Raw genomic sequence first — 16368 nt, 5'->3', positions numbered from 1 at the left:
GTTGAAATTGAAAACCTGGGAAAAACTCCATTGCTATATTGATCTGTATATAACAATAATAAGAACATAAATTATATTTTTATTTTATTTAACAAGAAATTGGACTGATGTCAAAATTATTATTTTTAGAATAATGTTGACTTTGATTAAAAGAAATAAAGTACCTTCAATATTCCTTTGATCCACTAATTATCAGCCTACGTAGCCGAAAATGTATTCACTAAGTTTAATTAAGAAAGAGGATGTTATATATATTTATATTTGAAGTGTGTTCTTGAGAAATATGGAAAATGGTTTAAGCTAGCTCGTAGAAAGAAATTGATGAACTATTGTAGGGATACGTATTTATATACATATAAAAGTTATATAAAAGGAAAAATGATTAATTAATAATTAAAATTTAAAATAGTTTTCTGATAGGATTAGGATTATTGGGTAAAAATATCTATAATAATATATCTATCTATTCTATATAACAGAATAGAATTCTTGCTTGGTTTATCTTTTTCCTTTTTTATGTGTAAAATTTAACAGCAAGTTAACTCCGTTAAGTTATCAGATTTATCTTAGGATTTTTATCTTAGGATTTTAATTATAATCCTAAATCAAATGAGGTCTTCTTTATCAAAGAAAAAAAAAACCATAAATCAGTTGGAATATAACAAGATCTCAACTGAGGACAAAAATTCTCAGGAACGTGAGATGGAGAAGATGAAGTTGGAGTTGTTGAAGGAAGAGATGGAATCGAGTTCGAGCGCAATTGGTAATGTATAGCTCCAAATTTATTAATATTAGCCAAATGATTTGATCATTGATATTACAGTGTTAAGGTGAAAGAGATACTCATATCTGGACCAATACAAAATTGAACACCAAGAACTGTAAAAGCTCTCTTGAGATTCTTAAGCAGAACCTTTCATTTATATAGGCAATCGAGAATTACAAAAGGCTGAAAGCCAGCTCTAACAACCTCTAACTAACTCATATTTATCATCTTCTCAAGCGAAAGGGTGAGGAGCACACTTGGAGCTTCGTTTTGAGATAGAGAAATCAATCTGTTGTAAGAACTTTTGTGTGAGAATGTCTGCTGGTGTATGGTAAGGTTTATTGTACATGTAACAATGAGAGAGGGAATAGAATAGAAGTGAGGAACCGAAGTGAAGAAGAAGAAGAACAAGTTGTCTTCAAGGTGTTTATCTTCAATTGGATCATGTACAAGGGAGATTGATCACCATTGATTAAGTTAAAGTTATCTTGATCTCAATATTGTAACATTTCTATTGTCCCATATGACAATTATAATTAATAACAATTCTCATCTCAAAATAATCAGACTAAGTCAAATCACACCTTTCTTTTTCTTTTTTCCTTTCAAGATTATAATCAGTTTCAGCCAGGTACATGCATTAGAATCTTGTACAAGTATATTGGTTACTTAATTATTTTCTATCGAAAAAAGAACTGACTGTAAATTATGTAATAAAATATTATTATTAAAAGCAAATAGTTATTGATTTTCTGGTGTTCTTTTTTTCTAGTTAATAATGTTCATACGTTTTCTTGCTTAATTGGAAGTGTCTCAGAGTTATTACTGATTGTCAACCTGAGAAAGAATCAGAGTTGACGGATGCCTTGATTTGGATTTCACCTTCTTTAGAAACACTATCCATTAATGAAAATCTCATATTTTAGTTGCTTTACACTATTGTAACTGTTGAGAATAGATTATTATGAGTAGGGGATGGTTATCTTCTATTAGTTTCCTTTGCTAAATGGTACTCTACTCTTTTGCATAACAATGAGATGTTTATTTTCATGTGAATTAGCTTCATTATTGTTATACATTTATTTTTCTTCCTATTGCTGCAACAACAAAGAGAAAAAATATGTGGAAAAGGGTACTTCATTGAGTTTAAACATTGAATATCATTATTACACTATTGTTTATTTAATTAATGAATAATTTTCTATCATGATAAAAAAAGTCTAATAATTTACCGATGATATATATAATATTACATTTTAAATAAAAAAATAAACTAGATTAAACATAATGCTACATAATCATGAATGTCGTTACTTTATGAAGTAATTTTAATAAACCACCCAAATAAAATATAATAATAAACTCACTAAACAAAACATATGATAAAACTTTATTAATGAATCTCTTCAAGATGTCTATATAACATACAACGTATTATGTAATAGTGTAAATAGTATATATGATTGTATACATATATGATCAATAAAAATTCACCACATGATTATTAAACTATCTCAATTCTACAATTGGGACAAAATTTACTAACTTGTAGCCACTCAACAACACATTCTTCGTGATACGCGTGAGTACATGATAACTTAGCAGCTTCCAAACCAACCGAAACATCCTCCAAACAAATCGAACAAAAAATTGGATTATCTTTTACCTGCACTTTTTCTAATTTTTCAATTGACTTTTCACTCGCCGCCACAAAACGAATTGGAACATCATTCATATCATAGTCATCATCGTCGTTGTCATCATCATCGTAATCCGAATCAAGTTGAGGTAATTCATCAACAAAAACTCTAATAGAAACATCAACACTGACTTCTTCATTTGAACTATAATAACTTTTGTTGTTCATCATCGTTCTACCGCAATCAACGATTTCATTAGCAAGAAAAGACAGAGAAGGAAGAAAGACCGCAGCAAGCATGTCTTGAATGGCATCTTGAGCTTGAGTGTCGTTGCTCTTCGTATGAAATTCGCGCAACATTTTCTATAAAAGCAGTTGGGTTTCCTGTGTCGTCATCATCGAATAGAAATTCTTCGTCTTCCATAGCAAATGGTGGAGCAAGAATGAACTTAGCATTTAAGTTAATGGTAAAAAAATGAGCATTATGTGGTTGTTGTTCAATTGGATTTGGTTCAAAATGATTGGGCGTTATAGAGTAATAGGGATCCCCAATGACTTGTGGAGAACTCATAATTAATCACTAATAGAAATGATTAATTTTGGAATCAAAGAAAAAAAAAAAGCTGTGAAATTTGGGTAAAAAGGTAATGATTAATCAAAATTAGGGTTATTCAAATGTTTAGGAAAGGAACTAAAAAAAATGAAAAATGTTGATGCATTTGATGTCTCACGAGTAGGGTATTTATATATAGATAATAAAGGTCGGTTAGTTTGAAAATGATTTAATATCCCAATTTTACATAATTTTAATTTAATTGATTCATGTGAACTCTATTAGGATTAGGATTCAGTAGTTAATTATATATTAGTGAATTTAATTTTTATAACATAACATAAAATTAAATATTTTTTTAAAAAAACTAATTAAATATTTTTATATATATATTTTTTATAAAACTTATTTGTATTATATTTAGTCAAATCAAAATATTACGCAGGACTTACATTAGGTTTAGTAATTATAATCATTTCCAAATTCTTTTAAAATTTAAAATTTTGATGCGTGAGTGACGTTATTGATATTCAAAAGAAAAAAAAATTAATAAAAAAATAAATAAAAGAAGAAAAAGTCAACTTCTTCATAATAATGAATATGTAGAAATTAAAGGGTATTTCTTCATATATTGAATTTAAACCTGGTATTTAATTAATTAGTACTGAATAAATATTGAATATTATTATTACATGTTAGGACGGACCCACTACTCTCAATGTGGGGCTATAGCCCCCACTAACAAAAATATTATCTTTTAAAAAATTAAATATAATTTTTTAATTTGATAATTATAGACCCAAATAATAAAAAAATCTACAAAATTAAATAAATCTAATAAAAATGATTATAATATAAGTATAAATATTTTTTAATAATAAATAAGCCCTCACAAAGTAAAAATTCAGGGTCCGTCACTACATGTTACCATTTGACATGAAAAAAATACTAGCAGAGTTGAGCAAGCTTTGAGGGTCTTGAATCCAGTCTTACAAATTCAAGAAAATGGTGAGAGAGCTAAAGTATAAGATATTGACATTTTCAGTTTCATACAATATATATTGTAGTTGTGGTAGTTGTAATTTATATATATGTATGATGGCGTGTTGTTATATTTTAGCACACTTTAAAATAATACCAACGTTGCTCTCTTTTGAGTGTTAGAGTTTTGTTGCTCTGATTAGGGTGTTTTTTGTTTGGTTCACGTTTATTTTGTTGTCTTTTTGTTTTCGATGATTATAGCGTCCAGTGGCTCGGTGAATCGTGTGATTCATTTTTGGTTTAGTCCAAAGCTCAATTCCGTCTCCTTTGTTTTCAAAAAACATAAATGACAAACTAGTGTTATACTGAGCCTTACACCAATAATCAAGAGTTACCTTAGCTGATGCAAGAACCTCACTTAGTGGAAAAATTTTCTTTTAAAACGTGGCATTTTGGGCTTATCATAAAGCCCAACACACCATGGCAACACAACACACCTGTTCATCGTCAAGAGTATTAAAAAGATTATCAAACCAACTGCCAAAAGTTAAGAGCATCTCCAAAACAAAGATTGAATCCAACTTGGCCCAATATGAGTGTGCAAACGCGCATGAAATGAGAGCATGCATATATAGTTTCAGTATGAGAATTACAAACGGGGCAAATTGAAGAGATTTTCACATGCTTTGTCACAAGGTCCAGGCATATTGGTAACCAATTAGAGAAGGCTCTTCAAAGAAAATTTTTTACTTTGGGAGGGATCATTAAATGCCACATCAAAGTTGTTGGGCCTTAAGTGCTTATACTTTTCGTATTGCAATAAAGTATAAGCACTTTTGACTTAAAAACAACATTATTAGATGGTAACAAAGGTTACCTATGTACCTCATTACCTCAAGTGCTTTGGACTCTATCTAAAAATCAAGATAGATTACACACTAAACTATAACTTTATATATTATTAGACAAGACACTATAACAATTAATCAGATTGTTTATTTTATTCTTATGCTGTTGTATAATTACAAAACGAAACATTGATATTATAATATCATCTTATCAAAATGAAATGGTTAACTTTGGAATGAATAAAGTATAAAATTAGTAACTAATAAGGTTGGAACAAAGAGCACCAGTGGTCTAGTGGTAGAATAGTACCCTGCCACGGTACAGACCCGGGTTCGATTCCCGGCTGGTGCAAATTAAGCTGTGATGATATTTGCACTTCTGTGTTGGAGGGGTCCTTCACCATTATCTTAATTCAGATATAACCAAGTGTTTCTGAGCTTAAATCTCTTATTTTTTTTTTTTCATATTCCTATAATTATATTCATTTGATTAATCAATCCAATTTTTATTATATTAAACATATTCCTAAAGCACAACAGAATAGCAGCTCGTATTGGAAGCTGTTTATTATTTGTTATACGATGTAGTTTGTTTAATTTGTGGCAATGTAAAACCTTAAACCATACCAATGACCAAGTTTTTAAAGATGGAAAACTAAATGAACAACAAGTATCCAACTCCACCTTATTCAACAAATAATAAGGTATTTTACGATGATGATTTTCGATTGCAAATAAGTTCAACCATCAAGTTCGTTGAACTTGGATTTCAGAGGCACAAGGATGAAGCATTTCATCTTGAAGCCAGTAATGTTGAATCTTTGGTACTATATATGGTGCTTTCTTGGACAGTATAAACATCTCTTCTTTCAAGAAAATTAAAAATCTCTCATTAGTAGATTCAGCTACATATGACCAGTCAAAATTAGAAGCTCTTATTTCTGATATTCCACTTCTTGAGACTTTGACTTTGATACATCTTGTGACAGTTTCAGATTGTCTAATTAAAATTTCAAGTCAACACATGAAAAGATTTAATCTTCTGGATACAAGTAGGTGTTGTTTTGTAGTTGAATCAGATCCAGAATTAACATGCTTTTGTTACAATGATTGTATATTCAATATAAGTCAAATGGAAAAGGTAATAATCTTCTGGCTTTGACTCTTTTAGTAGTAGTATGAAATTTCTTTCGAATCTCATTTGCTCTACATAATCAGAATAATTATCCTTGTGATAGATTTGAAGTTCATATTATATTAAGTGTGTGTTTATTGATATGTTTATTACATATTTGCATGAAGGCTTTAACCCCTTTCCAGAAATCTTCAAGAGGGAATGCGGTTCGCCTTTACTTAAATGGAAGCATCTCAAAGTATTCATAACTGAATGTCATAAGTTTGGAAGAGTGTCGAATTCGAATCGTGGAAGAATGTCGAATTTGAAGCCAAAAAGGTTGTCGAATTTGATGGAGTCGTTGATGTGGATTTCACCTTCTTTAGAAACATTGTCTGTCAATGGAAATGTCATATTTTAGTATAGATGAATGTCTTTTACTTCTTTTTCAGATTGTGTTTTGTTAATTAATTCCTAGCTTATGTTTGTACTAATGCATTTGACTACTTTGCATAAGAAAATGGGATTTTTCTTCATTTCTGTATTAATTTATTGATCATATTATATATTTTTATGTAGATCTTGTTATTTCATATTGCTGCAATTTTACATAATTACAATTCCATTACTTGACATGCTCTTCTTATTGATTTTTGATATCATTTTGATTAATCTACAGATGAAGAGGTTAGTAACACTCAACATTCTTCTTTTGTTTAGTTATTGTTATTGTTTGTGCATCTGTTTTTTTTTAGTGTTATATGAATATGATTTATATATATTGTTGTATACATATTTTCACATGTACATCTATTTTCAACATCTTAAATTATCTATATTGTGAGCTGTAACAGTTTTAAGAGTAACAAAATTGAAATGGTAATCTAAAAGATTCAAAAGACTTTGGATCAACACAAAAATGGTATGCATATTTCATTGTCGATTCAGCCATAACTAGTTTTAAGCTTCAGATGTATCCACTCTCAGAAAAGTGAGGATGGTCTCAAAATAGTAGAGTGCAAAACATTTAACAGTGTTGGAGTTGAAGAGGGTAGAGTTGGATACTTGTTGTTCATTTAGTTCTCCATCTTTAAAAACTTGGTCATTGGTATGGTTTAAGGTTTTACATTGACAAAAGTATGTTGAGAATCATCGGGTTCCATCTCAAAAGCAATTGGCTATGAGAGGAGTAGCCCATGTTCTTATATATGGCTCAATTTTCTACCATTGGACATGGTCACTATCTGTATAGGTACGGATCGGATATGATCACTTGCCCGCAAGGGATATGACTCTGATACCATGTTGAGAATCATGGGGTTCCATCTCAAAACCAATTGGCTATGAGAGGAGTAGCCCATGTTCTTATATATGGCTCAATTTTCTACCATTTATTCCATGTGGGACATTGTCCACAATAAAGTAACACTCAAGAAATAAGTGCTGGTGATTTTCCACTTGATCATTGCCACAAATTAAACAAACAACATTAGAACAAAGTCGACCTCTCTTTGCCAAGAAACTGTCGTCCAATTTGCTTCCAATACCAGCTGCTATTCTGTGGTGCCTTAAGAATATGTTTAATATAATAAAAATTGGATTGATTAATCAAATGAATATAATTATAGGAATATCAATGAACCACATAAACACATGTACACAAAAAAAAAAGTTTAAAGCTCAGAAGCACTTGATTTATATCTTAAAGAAGATAATGGTGAAGGACCCCTCCAACACAGAAGTGCAAATATCATCACAGCTAAATTTGCACCAGCCGGGAATCGAACCCGGGTCTGTACCGTGGCAGGGTACTATTCTACCACTAGACCACTGGTGCTCTTTGCTTCCATCTTATTAGTTACTTGTATTATTGTTTATTCATTCCAAAGTTAACCATTTCATTTTGATAAGATGCTATAATATCAAACATTTGGTTTGGTTTGTTTTGTTTTGTAAAATAAGTGAAAAATAATTAATTATATTGATAGTTATTTGAAATTTTAGTGAGAATATATAAAAATTATTATTTTTATTTTTTTATTGATTAAATAATAATAATATGGTAAAAACGAAAGTAAAATTTAGTAAAAATTAATAAATCATAATAATTAAGGATATTATAGTAAATTAAAAAATAATATTTATTGTGAGTTAAATTTGACACAATGGTATATTTTATATTAAATTTGATATAACTTTTAGTATATATCAAATTTAACACTCATTTTAGATCATCATTGAAATAGTAGTTTTTGTTAAATATGCTAAAATTTAACTATACTCTATATTTTTAGCATTCTATTAGAGATGCTCTATTATAGCTGGTAATTCATTTCTTACATGTTGTCATATGTGCTCTGATTAATTGTATAGTGTTTTTGTCTAATATAATGTAAAAAATGACTAAAAAAAAATTAATTAAAATTTTTGTTCATTAAATGCCCCTTAAATTTTTTTCTTAAATTATTGAAATTGTTGAATTACATTGTGGATTTCTAAAGGCACTCTAAATTTTATTTAATTTTACTAATTCAGTAATTATTTATGTATTAAATTATGCTCCCAAAATTTAATATTTATCAAATTATGTCCCACTAACTTTATAAACCAGGAAAGATTTTTAACCACCTTAATTACACCCGTGATTATTTAAGGGTTAATTTCACAAATGCACAAAAGCAACAAAAAAATAACAAAAATACGGTTTCACGAAATTTTAAATATTTTTACGAGATTTTATTTACATAAAATACGGTCTTTTTATGTTGAAATTTTGTTCATTTGTTGTTAATTTTTTGTTGTATGTATGTTATTTTTTGTTGTTATTTTCATGTTACTTTTATGTTGTTTTCTTGTTGATTTTATGTTGTTTTCGTGTTATTTTTTAGAAAACCGTAAAAATGTAAAAAAAAAACATTTTTTGAACGTAAAATATAAATATTTTACAAAAAATGGTGTCTTATATAATTATTCCATTATTTAATTAATTATGTGTTACGATTAGTTAGAGATATTTTTTAAAAAGTGTTTTGTTAAGTTATATCACACTTAATTAAGAAACCCTAAATCTCAATCCTTCTCAGTTTGAAGGTCATCTTCATCTTCAGGATTAACCGTTTTCTACTTTTACTTCTTTCTTTTATGTATATGAAATTAATCGATTGATATATTTCTCATACTTGTATTCATCTTTGCCATTACAGTTCACAATCCAATTTGGGTCGATTTCAGCTCATTATGGATAATGATAATATGAACTTGAGCAAAAGGCGTAAAAGACAATCATCATCATCATTAACAATGGTGGATGGAAATGATGGTGAAGACAGAATTTCGAAACTTCCTAATTCAGTGATCGTTCACATCCTATCCTTTCTCAAAACTGAAAACGTGGTTCCGACATGCGTTCTTTCAAAGCGTTGGAAGTTTATCTGGTATTCAGTCCCCACAATCTTTTTCTCCATGACTGGTCTCTGTAGTAGAATGGACACCGCACAGTATTTGGAATGGCAACAGGACCCAGAAAAGTTCTACATTTATGTTGAAAAATATTTGGAACACCGTAAGAAAGGTATGTATTTTATAGAAAATTCAATTTCAACTAGTTTTAAGCTTGAAATGTTTGGTTACTATAAAAAAAGTAAGGCTGGGATCGTAGATAAATGGTTAGCTTTTGCAGTTGAGAATAAAGTTAAGGAAATAAATCTTAGCATAGGCAGAGACAAAGACAATGGAGGTTGTTGCTACTGCTTACCCAAAATACTTGTCAATGCAACATATTTGACTATTTTGGAGTTGTGTGGAGTAGGATTGAATACTTCTCATTCATTTAATTTCCCATCACTAAAAACTTTGTCATTGGAATATGTTTGGCTTTCCCATACTGCAAAGGAGGATGTGGTAGTTAAGTTTTTGTTGGGTTGTCATTCTCTTGAGAAATTGCAGTTATGTAGATATGAATTCTTGCATATTGATGGTAAGCTTCGACTGGGAAGCTTGAGCCTTAAGTTCTTGGAATTGGAACATACAATAAATGTTGATGACATAAAAGTTGAGGCCATAAATCTTGAATCTTTAGTACTAAGGGGTGCTTCGGTGCGCAATATAAATTTCTCTGCTTGCAAGAAAATTAGAAATCTCTTGTTAGATGATACTAGTGATGAATTCGAGCCATTGTTACACACTCTTCTTGCTAATAATCCTCTTCTTGAGAATTTGACTTTGATCTTCCATCATTTACATGAGAACCATCTCAAAATCTCGGGTAAAGAGTTGAAAAGTTTCAATTTTACGAGTTCTTACTTTGGACCGTGCAATATTACGATTGAATCAGCCCCGAAATTAGCATACTTTTGTTACGAAGGTCATATGGATCTAAGCATATCAATAGAGCCATCTATTTCCTTGAGTGGAAAAATTGTGATACTTGAGGGGGAGACTGAGTATGTGGATGATCGCTATGAGGCGGCCTGGTTTACTGATATGTTGAATTTTCTTTTGAATCTCAATTGCTCTTGGAATACTATTAGCCTACATGTTGTGGAATATGAGGTAACTTGTATTATGTTTTTATTTTTATTTGATTTTGTAGCCTTATTTCAATGTCGTATTGTTAATCTATTCACTCTAAAGTGATATGTGTTTATATGTTTCCATGAAGGCTCTTATTTGGCCAGAAAAGTTGAAAAGGGTATGTCGTTCTCCATTGCTTAATTGGAAACATCTCAAAGTTATTACCAAATGTAGTAATCCTAAAAGAATATCGGATTTGAAGGACTCGTTGATGTGGATTTCACCTTCTTTAGAAACATTGTCTATTAATGAAAAACATATATTTTAGTTGCTTTAAAACAAAGTAACTGCTGATTATAAGTTCAAGAATGATTTTTTTTCTATTAGTTTTAGATTAGAAAATGGTATGTAGTCTCTTATGGCATCGTGTTTATTTTATCAGTAGCTTTGTACTAATGATGAACTTGACTACATGAGAATTATGCAACAAATCGAAGCAATTTCCCAAGTAAATTTTTAGACATTTGAATTATTAAGATTTCTGTTTAAGTATTTGATTCAAAATTTCAATGATCATTGGACAAGAAAGTAGTGAGATATCTTGTTAATATCATGAAATGATTTCTTTCTTTATAAACATTTGTTCATTCAATCAGCTGAAATAATAGCTCATGGCAGCAAATTTATTGGTTTTGGGATTAAGTAATTGAAACTCTCTTGTGACTTTTCTTTAAGCAAGTAGAATTTTGCTGACTCAAAGGTTTGTGGCATAATATATATACATTGCAATGTGTATCTTGATGAATGAAACCTTCAAACTTTGCTGATATAAGATATGTCCAAAAATGTTAATTATAATATTTCAAGGCTGCATTATGACCAAAAATGTTATAAGTTTTCAAATTATTGAAATTTAGTTTACAGAAGGATGAAAGTGTTTATATTGAAGACAAAGAAACAGTTGTGTATACTGTGAATTGGTGGAGAAAAGAAGAGCTTAGAGGATGAAGTTTGTATAGAAGAATCTTGCCAATCTGCTCCAGAAAAAAGATTTTGGAAAAATTGTTTTAATTAATTAAGGAAAAAAAATAATTTAATAGAAAATAGCATGTTAACTAGGTGGCGTTTGGTAACATTTTTTTAATCAGTTTTCTATTTTTAAAATTAAAAAAGTAAAAATATTTTTCAAAAATATGTTTTATAAAACTGTTTTCACTTTTCAATTTTTTAATTAGAAATCAAAATTTTAAAAACAAAAAAAAAAATCACTTTCAATATTTTTTTAAACATTTTTTTTTCTTAATTTATATTTTGGACTCCAACCAAATCTGCACCCAAATCCCCTCCCCACGGCCTTGTCGCTGAACCCGGCTTCTGACCCGAACCTGAATCCGACTCCGGACCTAGACTCGACTTAAATAAAATCAAAAAATAAAAATAAAAATGAACTTTATAGAAGTGGTTACAGAACGCATTTTTATTTTTCAAAAATAAAATTTTTAAAAACAAAAATTTTACTTTCATTTTGTGATTAAAAAATTAGAAAATAAAATTTAATGCAATTCTTAAAATACATCTCTTGAAATGGGTACACCGATTCATTTTTATCTGTTTCGGTATCAGAGAAAAAATTTTAGTCTAAATTTTTTTCATGGTCGTGTATATTGTAGTGATTTAAGACATTTTGTAAAATTTTGAGAAATTCAAAAAAATTTGAACACACCGAAAAATAGAGTTCAAACAATCTATTGCACACATAATTTTTTTATTTATTGCGTGTAAAATAGTTGTTTAAACACTACTTTTTATATTGTAAATTATTTTGATTTTTTTTTTTAATTTTACATATAAGGAGTTAGGGATTCGTAGAAGCACCCTCATTTTTATACAAATTATTAAAGGAAAAATTACATACTGATATTTTTATAAAAATACAAAAAATTATATGAAAGTAATAGAAAAACAACATCAAACTAATATATAAATAACACAAAATCAATAAAAATACCTTTTTTATATAAATAAAATCTTAAAATCCGTAAAAATATTTAAATTTAGTAAAATAATATTTTTGTAATTTATTTGTTTATTTATTTATTTTTTGGAAAATAATTATAATCCCATTATTAAAAGTAATATTTCTACTCACTCTCACTCTGAGTCTCAATTTTCTCACCATTTTCATTCTCCATTTTTTCTCTGTTAAATGCTCTTAAGATTTCGCATTTTCTCAGGTTCTTCAATTACGATTGGGGATTCTGAATTTTGTTCTGTTACGATTGGGAAATCGGAGGAGGGAGATGTTGAACCGAGTTTCTCATTTGAAAATTCCCCTAAATTCTCAGTCCTAATTCCGATGAGGGAGATCTTAGTGGCTTAATGCTCCCTACTCACAAGTAAGTCTCTTATTATTATTATTATACTAAGTTAGAACAGTAAATATGCATGCATATATATTTGATCTGAAATTCTATGATCTGGGATGATTATTCTATGTTGATGAAATTATGATCAGTTTTTGTTCAATATTGCCATCATTTTCATGTACCTTGAATCATGCTCCCAACTGTTTGAGTGTTTGTTGTCATTAAAATTCAAATTTATTTTTCACTAATTTTATTACTAAGTTGCTAATTTCTATGTTGTATTAATGGGAAAAGTAAATATGTAAAGAAAGCCAATAATGTGTGAATTTGTGAAATTTATTTCATATGTACATGCCAAAATAGTGGAATCACTGTTGTTTATTAACTTCCAAATTTGTATACTTTGTTTGGCAGCAATGGCCAATTCATCTCAAGCTGTAAATTCTAACACTGTGACAAAGTTAGGCTCAACCAATGTTCAAACTAAGATTGCAGATGATGATGATCAGCGGTTTCTTTTGTTCTTTGTGATTGGTACTTACTTTGGACCTGATCTTAAAGGGGGGTTCCCTAAAAAGTCCATCTTGCAGAGAATTGCTGAGGGGCTTCCACCTTATACTTCTGATCAGCTAGCTGGTTCATCACACATGGAAATAGTCGAGGTAGAGCGTATTTACCGTTATGTTCTTAGGAAGGCTGACCAATCTGCTGTTGTAAAATTACCTTTGTTGCTCCAATTCTTTGATGGTATTCTCCCTAAAAATGGAAACGACCCAATTGCCAACTACCCTCAGTTTCCCGATCTCTTTCCTCCTTTACTTCATCGCCATTCACTGAACCAATACCGAAACAAGATTGTAGAAAACATAGTATTTGTTAACAACCCAGACATATATTACATTGACAGAGAGGATGTTGAAAGATTCAGGAGGTTAACCGGATTGCATGATGTTCTTTTGGATGAAGATGCTGCAAGGTTTCATACTATTGATGGTGTCATTTCACATAGTGCAGCAGCTCCAGTGGATGAGATTAATGGAGGCCTTTCTCCTTCCAAATCCTCACAAAGGAATAGGAAAACTAGACATGTAGACAAGGTTCTTAAGGTGGATGGTTCCCTTCAACATGACATGGCTAGTCCGGCGATGATATTTCTTCCTTCGCTTCCTACTGTATCAGAATTGTCTAAAATAGTAGCTGCTACTAAGAACGGATTTGCATTGACTGGGAGTGCAGCAGCGGGACCTGTTGGGCCAACTGTAGGACTCGTGGACATTGGGGAGTGCGAGGACTCTTACATCTTTCGCATTTCCCTTCCAGGAGTGAAGAGAGATGAAAGTGAGTTGCATTTTGGATTATTTACATTATAGCTTCTTATTTTGAAAGTGATCATTAGACTCATCACTGTTGGCTGAATCACTCGTGCTTACATTAAGTGCACATTTATTGACTTTGGCTAATTTCCCTTGCAGGCCTCTCCAAAGTCCAAACTATGGAAACGTTTCTCCCATTTACTAATTAGTGTTCTTTCGTTTTTATGTGTATCTTTTTGCTTTTATTTTGCTAATAGAAACTTAATTCTCATCCCTTATAGAGTTGTTAGTTTTCATTTTATGGTATGAGTTTGGAGTCTAGTGTTGCTTCTTAATCAACCGAGTAGTCTGTTGATGTTTCTTTTTGTGACTGCAGGTGATTTTAGTTGTGAAGTTTCAAGTGAGGGCGAGGTATTAATACGCGGGGCTACTACAACGGGTGAGAAGACAGTACACAGGTACTCCCAAATGTTCGAAATGCAAACGCAGAATTTATGCCCTCCAGGGCGGTTCTCTATCTCTTTTAAACTCCCCGGTCCAGTTGATCCTCAACAATTTTCTGGTAAATTTGGCATTGATGGGATTCTCGAAGGCATTGTACTGAAAGAAAATCTGCAGATGAAATGAAAATGATGCCTTCTATCTAACATGGCCTCTTAATACTGAAACAAGTTGTTGTGTAGAGTCAAGGATACTACTTTGATGTTTGTCATTTTGTCAAGTAAATAATGTTAATTTTACCCTTATAGAGTCTTTGAGACTTTCCAAGTTTTACTTTTACACTATGTTGAGATAAAGCCCATTTACAGTTTGTTTTCTTTCACAGTGAAAACATATTAATCAAGTGGCCAATTACTGACTAATTGATAAGCCATATTTGTTGAAACATCTATTTCAGGCTAAGGGTCATAAGTGGGAAATTATAAATTTTATGGCTTTTATACAAACTAAAAAGTTGAAAAATATGAGAAAATTACATAAGGGGTAACCATAGGAGAAGTGTATATTGGCAACAGATATTTTTTTCTGTGGTGATCACAACTCTGATAAGTTTTCTAGCAGGATTACAATTTTGAATTTTTGGAGAAATGAATTATTTAGGCTATGTAGGAAAAAAATGTGTAGAGAACAAAAAAAAAAAAAAAAAAAAAAAATCAATTTTTCATATATGGTATATTTTGTTAAATTGGATATATAATTTTTTTTCCACGAGAATTTATAGTTTTTTTTTAATTTTTTTTCTACATTTTTCTTACTTTTTTTTCTTTTTTCAAATATAAAGGAATAATAGAACTAATAACTCAGGAAAATTCTACAATGCACACCCTTAAAATGGATGTGTTGATGAACCCTTATCTATTTTAGCCCCCGAAATAATTTTTTAGTCAAATTTTTTCTCGTGATCATGTACGTTATAGTTATTTAAGACATCCTGCAAAATTTTAAGAAATTTGGAAAAGTTTAACACGCTGAAAAATACGTTCAAATAGTATGTTGCACGCGTGACTATTTTATTTTATACGCGTGTAAAATAGACTGTTTGAACATTGTTTTCTACAATGTAAATTATTCTGAATTTCTCAAAATTTTGTAGGTTATCTTAAATAGCTATAACGTACATTAATATGAAAAAAAATTAGACTAAAAAATTCTTCTGGATGCTGAAACTAGTCAAGGGTGCATCAGTACATCCCTTTTGTATATTCAGATGGATTATCCCACTTTCCATTCTTTCTGTTTTTAAACTCATAATATAATATTTCTCTCAGGCCAAACAGAATTCCATCAACACTAATGTCATACTCATGTTTTTGACATTATTTCAAGTCATATAATTCTGTAAATTGTTGCCAAAATATGTAACTTTTGGTTTCCAATCTATTAATTATAGTCAAAATTGCAAGAATACATATGTTGAATGATCATTTTGTCTGAATAATGAGTTGGCAAATGAAGGATGAAGATCATCATAGATTTCATTATTGGAGAATATTGTCCCACATGGATTAAATATGAAAGTATTGAGCCATATATAACAAACATGGGCTACTCCACTCATTGCCAATTGGTTTTGAGTTGGAACCCCATGATTCTCAACACACATTATTAATTATTAGGATAAAATGACCTTAAAACAAAATGAATATGAAGTGAACTTGAGATTTTTGTTGATGATTTATTTATTATGTTCTAATATCTCTGTCTTGTCTTTTTGTATGTACATTCATTCATTATACATTGGTTCTCATAGAAAAACACAGATACAATATTGTCTC

General features: G+C 30.1%; 2 protein-coding genes and 4 non-coding genes across 8 annotated transcripts; 4 read left to right on the top strand and 2 right to left on the bottom strand.

The window, feature by feature from the left end:
- The first annotated feature begins 5068 nt into the window (after positions 1-5068).
- Positions 5069-5139, top strand: TRNAG-GCC (transfer RNA glycine (anticodon GCC)). Its single transcript has one exon. It is a non-coding gene; the product is annotated as a tRNA-Gly (tRNA).
- Positions 5140-5143: 4 nt separating this feature from the next.
- LOC115721603 (small nucleolar RNA snoR114) lies at positions 5144-5228 on the top strand. Its single transcript, XR_004012614.2, has one exon. It is a non-coding gene; the product is annotated as a small nucleolar RNA snoR114 (small nucleolar RNA).
- A 2349-nt stretch (positions 5229-7577) lies between these two features.
- LOC115721604 (small nucleolar RNA snoR114) lies at positions 7578-7663 on the bottom strand. The gene has a single exon (XR_004012615.2). It is a non-coding gene; the product is annotated as a small nucleolar RNA snoR114 (small nucleolar RNA).
- Positions 7664-7667: 4 nt separating this feature from the next.
- On the bottom strand, positions 7668-7738 carry TRNAG-GCC (transfer RNA glycine (anticodon GCC)). The gene has a single exon. It is a non-coding gene; the product is annotated as a tRNA-Gly (tRNA).
- A 1189-nt stretch (positions 7739-8927) lies between these two features.
- On the top strand, positions 8928-10936 carry LOC133034627 (F-box/LRR-repeat protein At3g26922-like). 2 transcript variants are annotated; one of them, XM_061109800.1, is made up of 3 exons: positions 8928-8991; positions 9105-10452; positions 10562-10936. In XM_061109800.1, exons 2-3 carry the CDS (start codon positions 9139-9141, stop codon positions 10739-10741), a joined length of 1494 nt encoding a protein of 497 aa, XP_060965783.1. In that variant the 5' UTR covers positions 8928-8991; positions 9105-9138; the 3' UTR covers positions 10742-10936. The 2 variants fall into 2 exon arrangements, with proteins under 2 accessions (XP_060965783.1, XP_060965784.1); XM_061109801.1 differs by having other exon boundaries at positions 8973-10452.
- Positions 10937-12517: 1581 nt separating this feature from the next.
- LOC133029007 (increased DNA methylation 2-like) lies at positions 12518-14978 on the top strand. Of its 2 annotated transcripts, none has more exons than XM_061109799.1 (3): positions 12518-12809; positions 13194-14117; positions 14252-14978. In XM_061109799.1, exons 2-3 carry the CDS (start codon positions 13196-13198, stop codon positions 14299-14301), a joined length of 972 nt encoding a protein of 323 aa, XP_060965782.1. In that variant the 5' UTR covers positions 12518-12809; positions 13194-13195; the 3' UTR covers positions 14302-14978. The 2 variants fall into 2 exon arrangements, with proteins under 2 accessions (XP_060965782.1, XP_060965781.1); XM_061109798.1 differs by having other exon boundaries at positions 12522-12809; positions 14469-14978.
- Positions 14979-16368: the final 1390 nt, after the last annotated feature.

Source organism: Cannabis sativa, chromosome 2 (genome assembly GCF_029168945.1).
Source record: "Cannabis sativa cultivar Pink pepper isolate KNU-18-1 chromosome 2, ASM2916894v1, whole genome shotgun sequence".
Classification (NCBI taxonomy): Eukaryota; Viridiplantae; Streptophyta; class Magnoliopsida; order Rosales; family Cannabaceae; genus Cannabis; species Cannabis sativa.
This window is presented reverse-complemented; position numbering and strand designations above follow the sequence as displayed.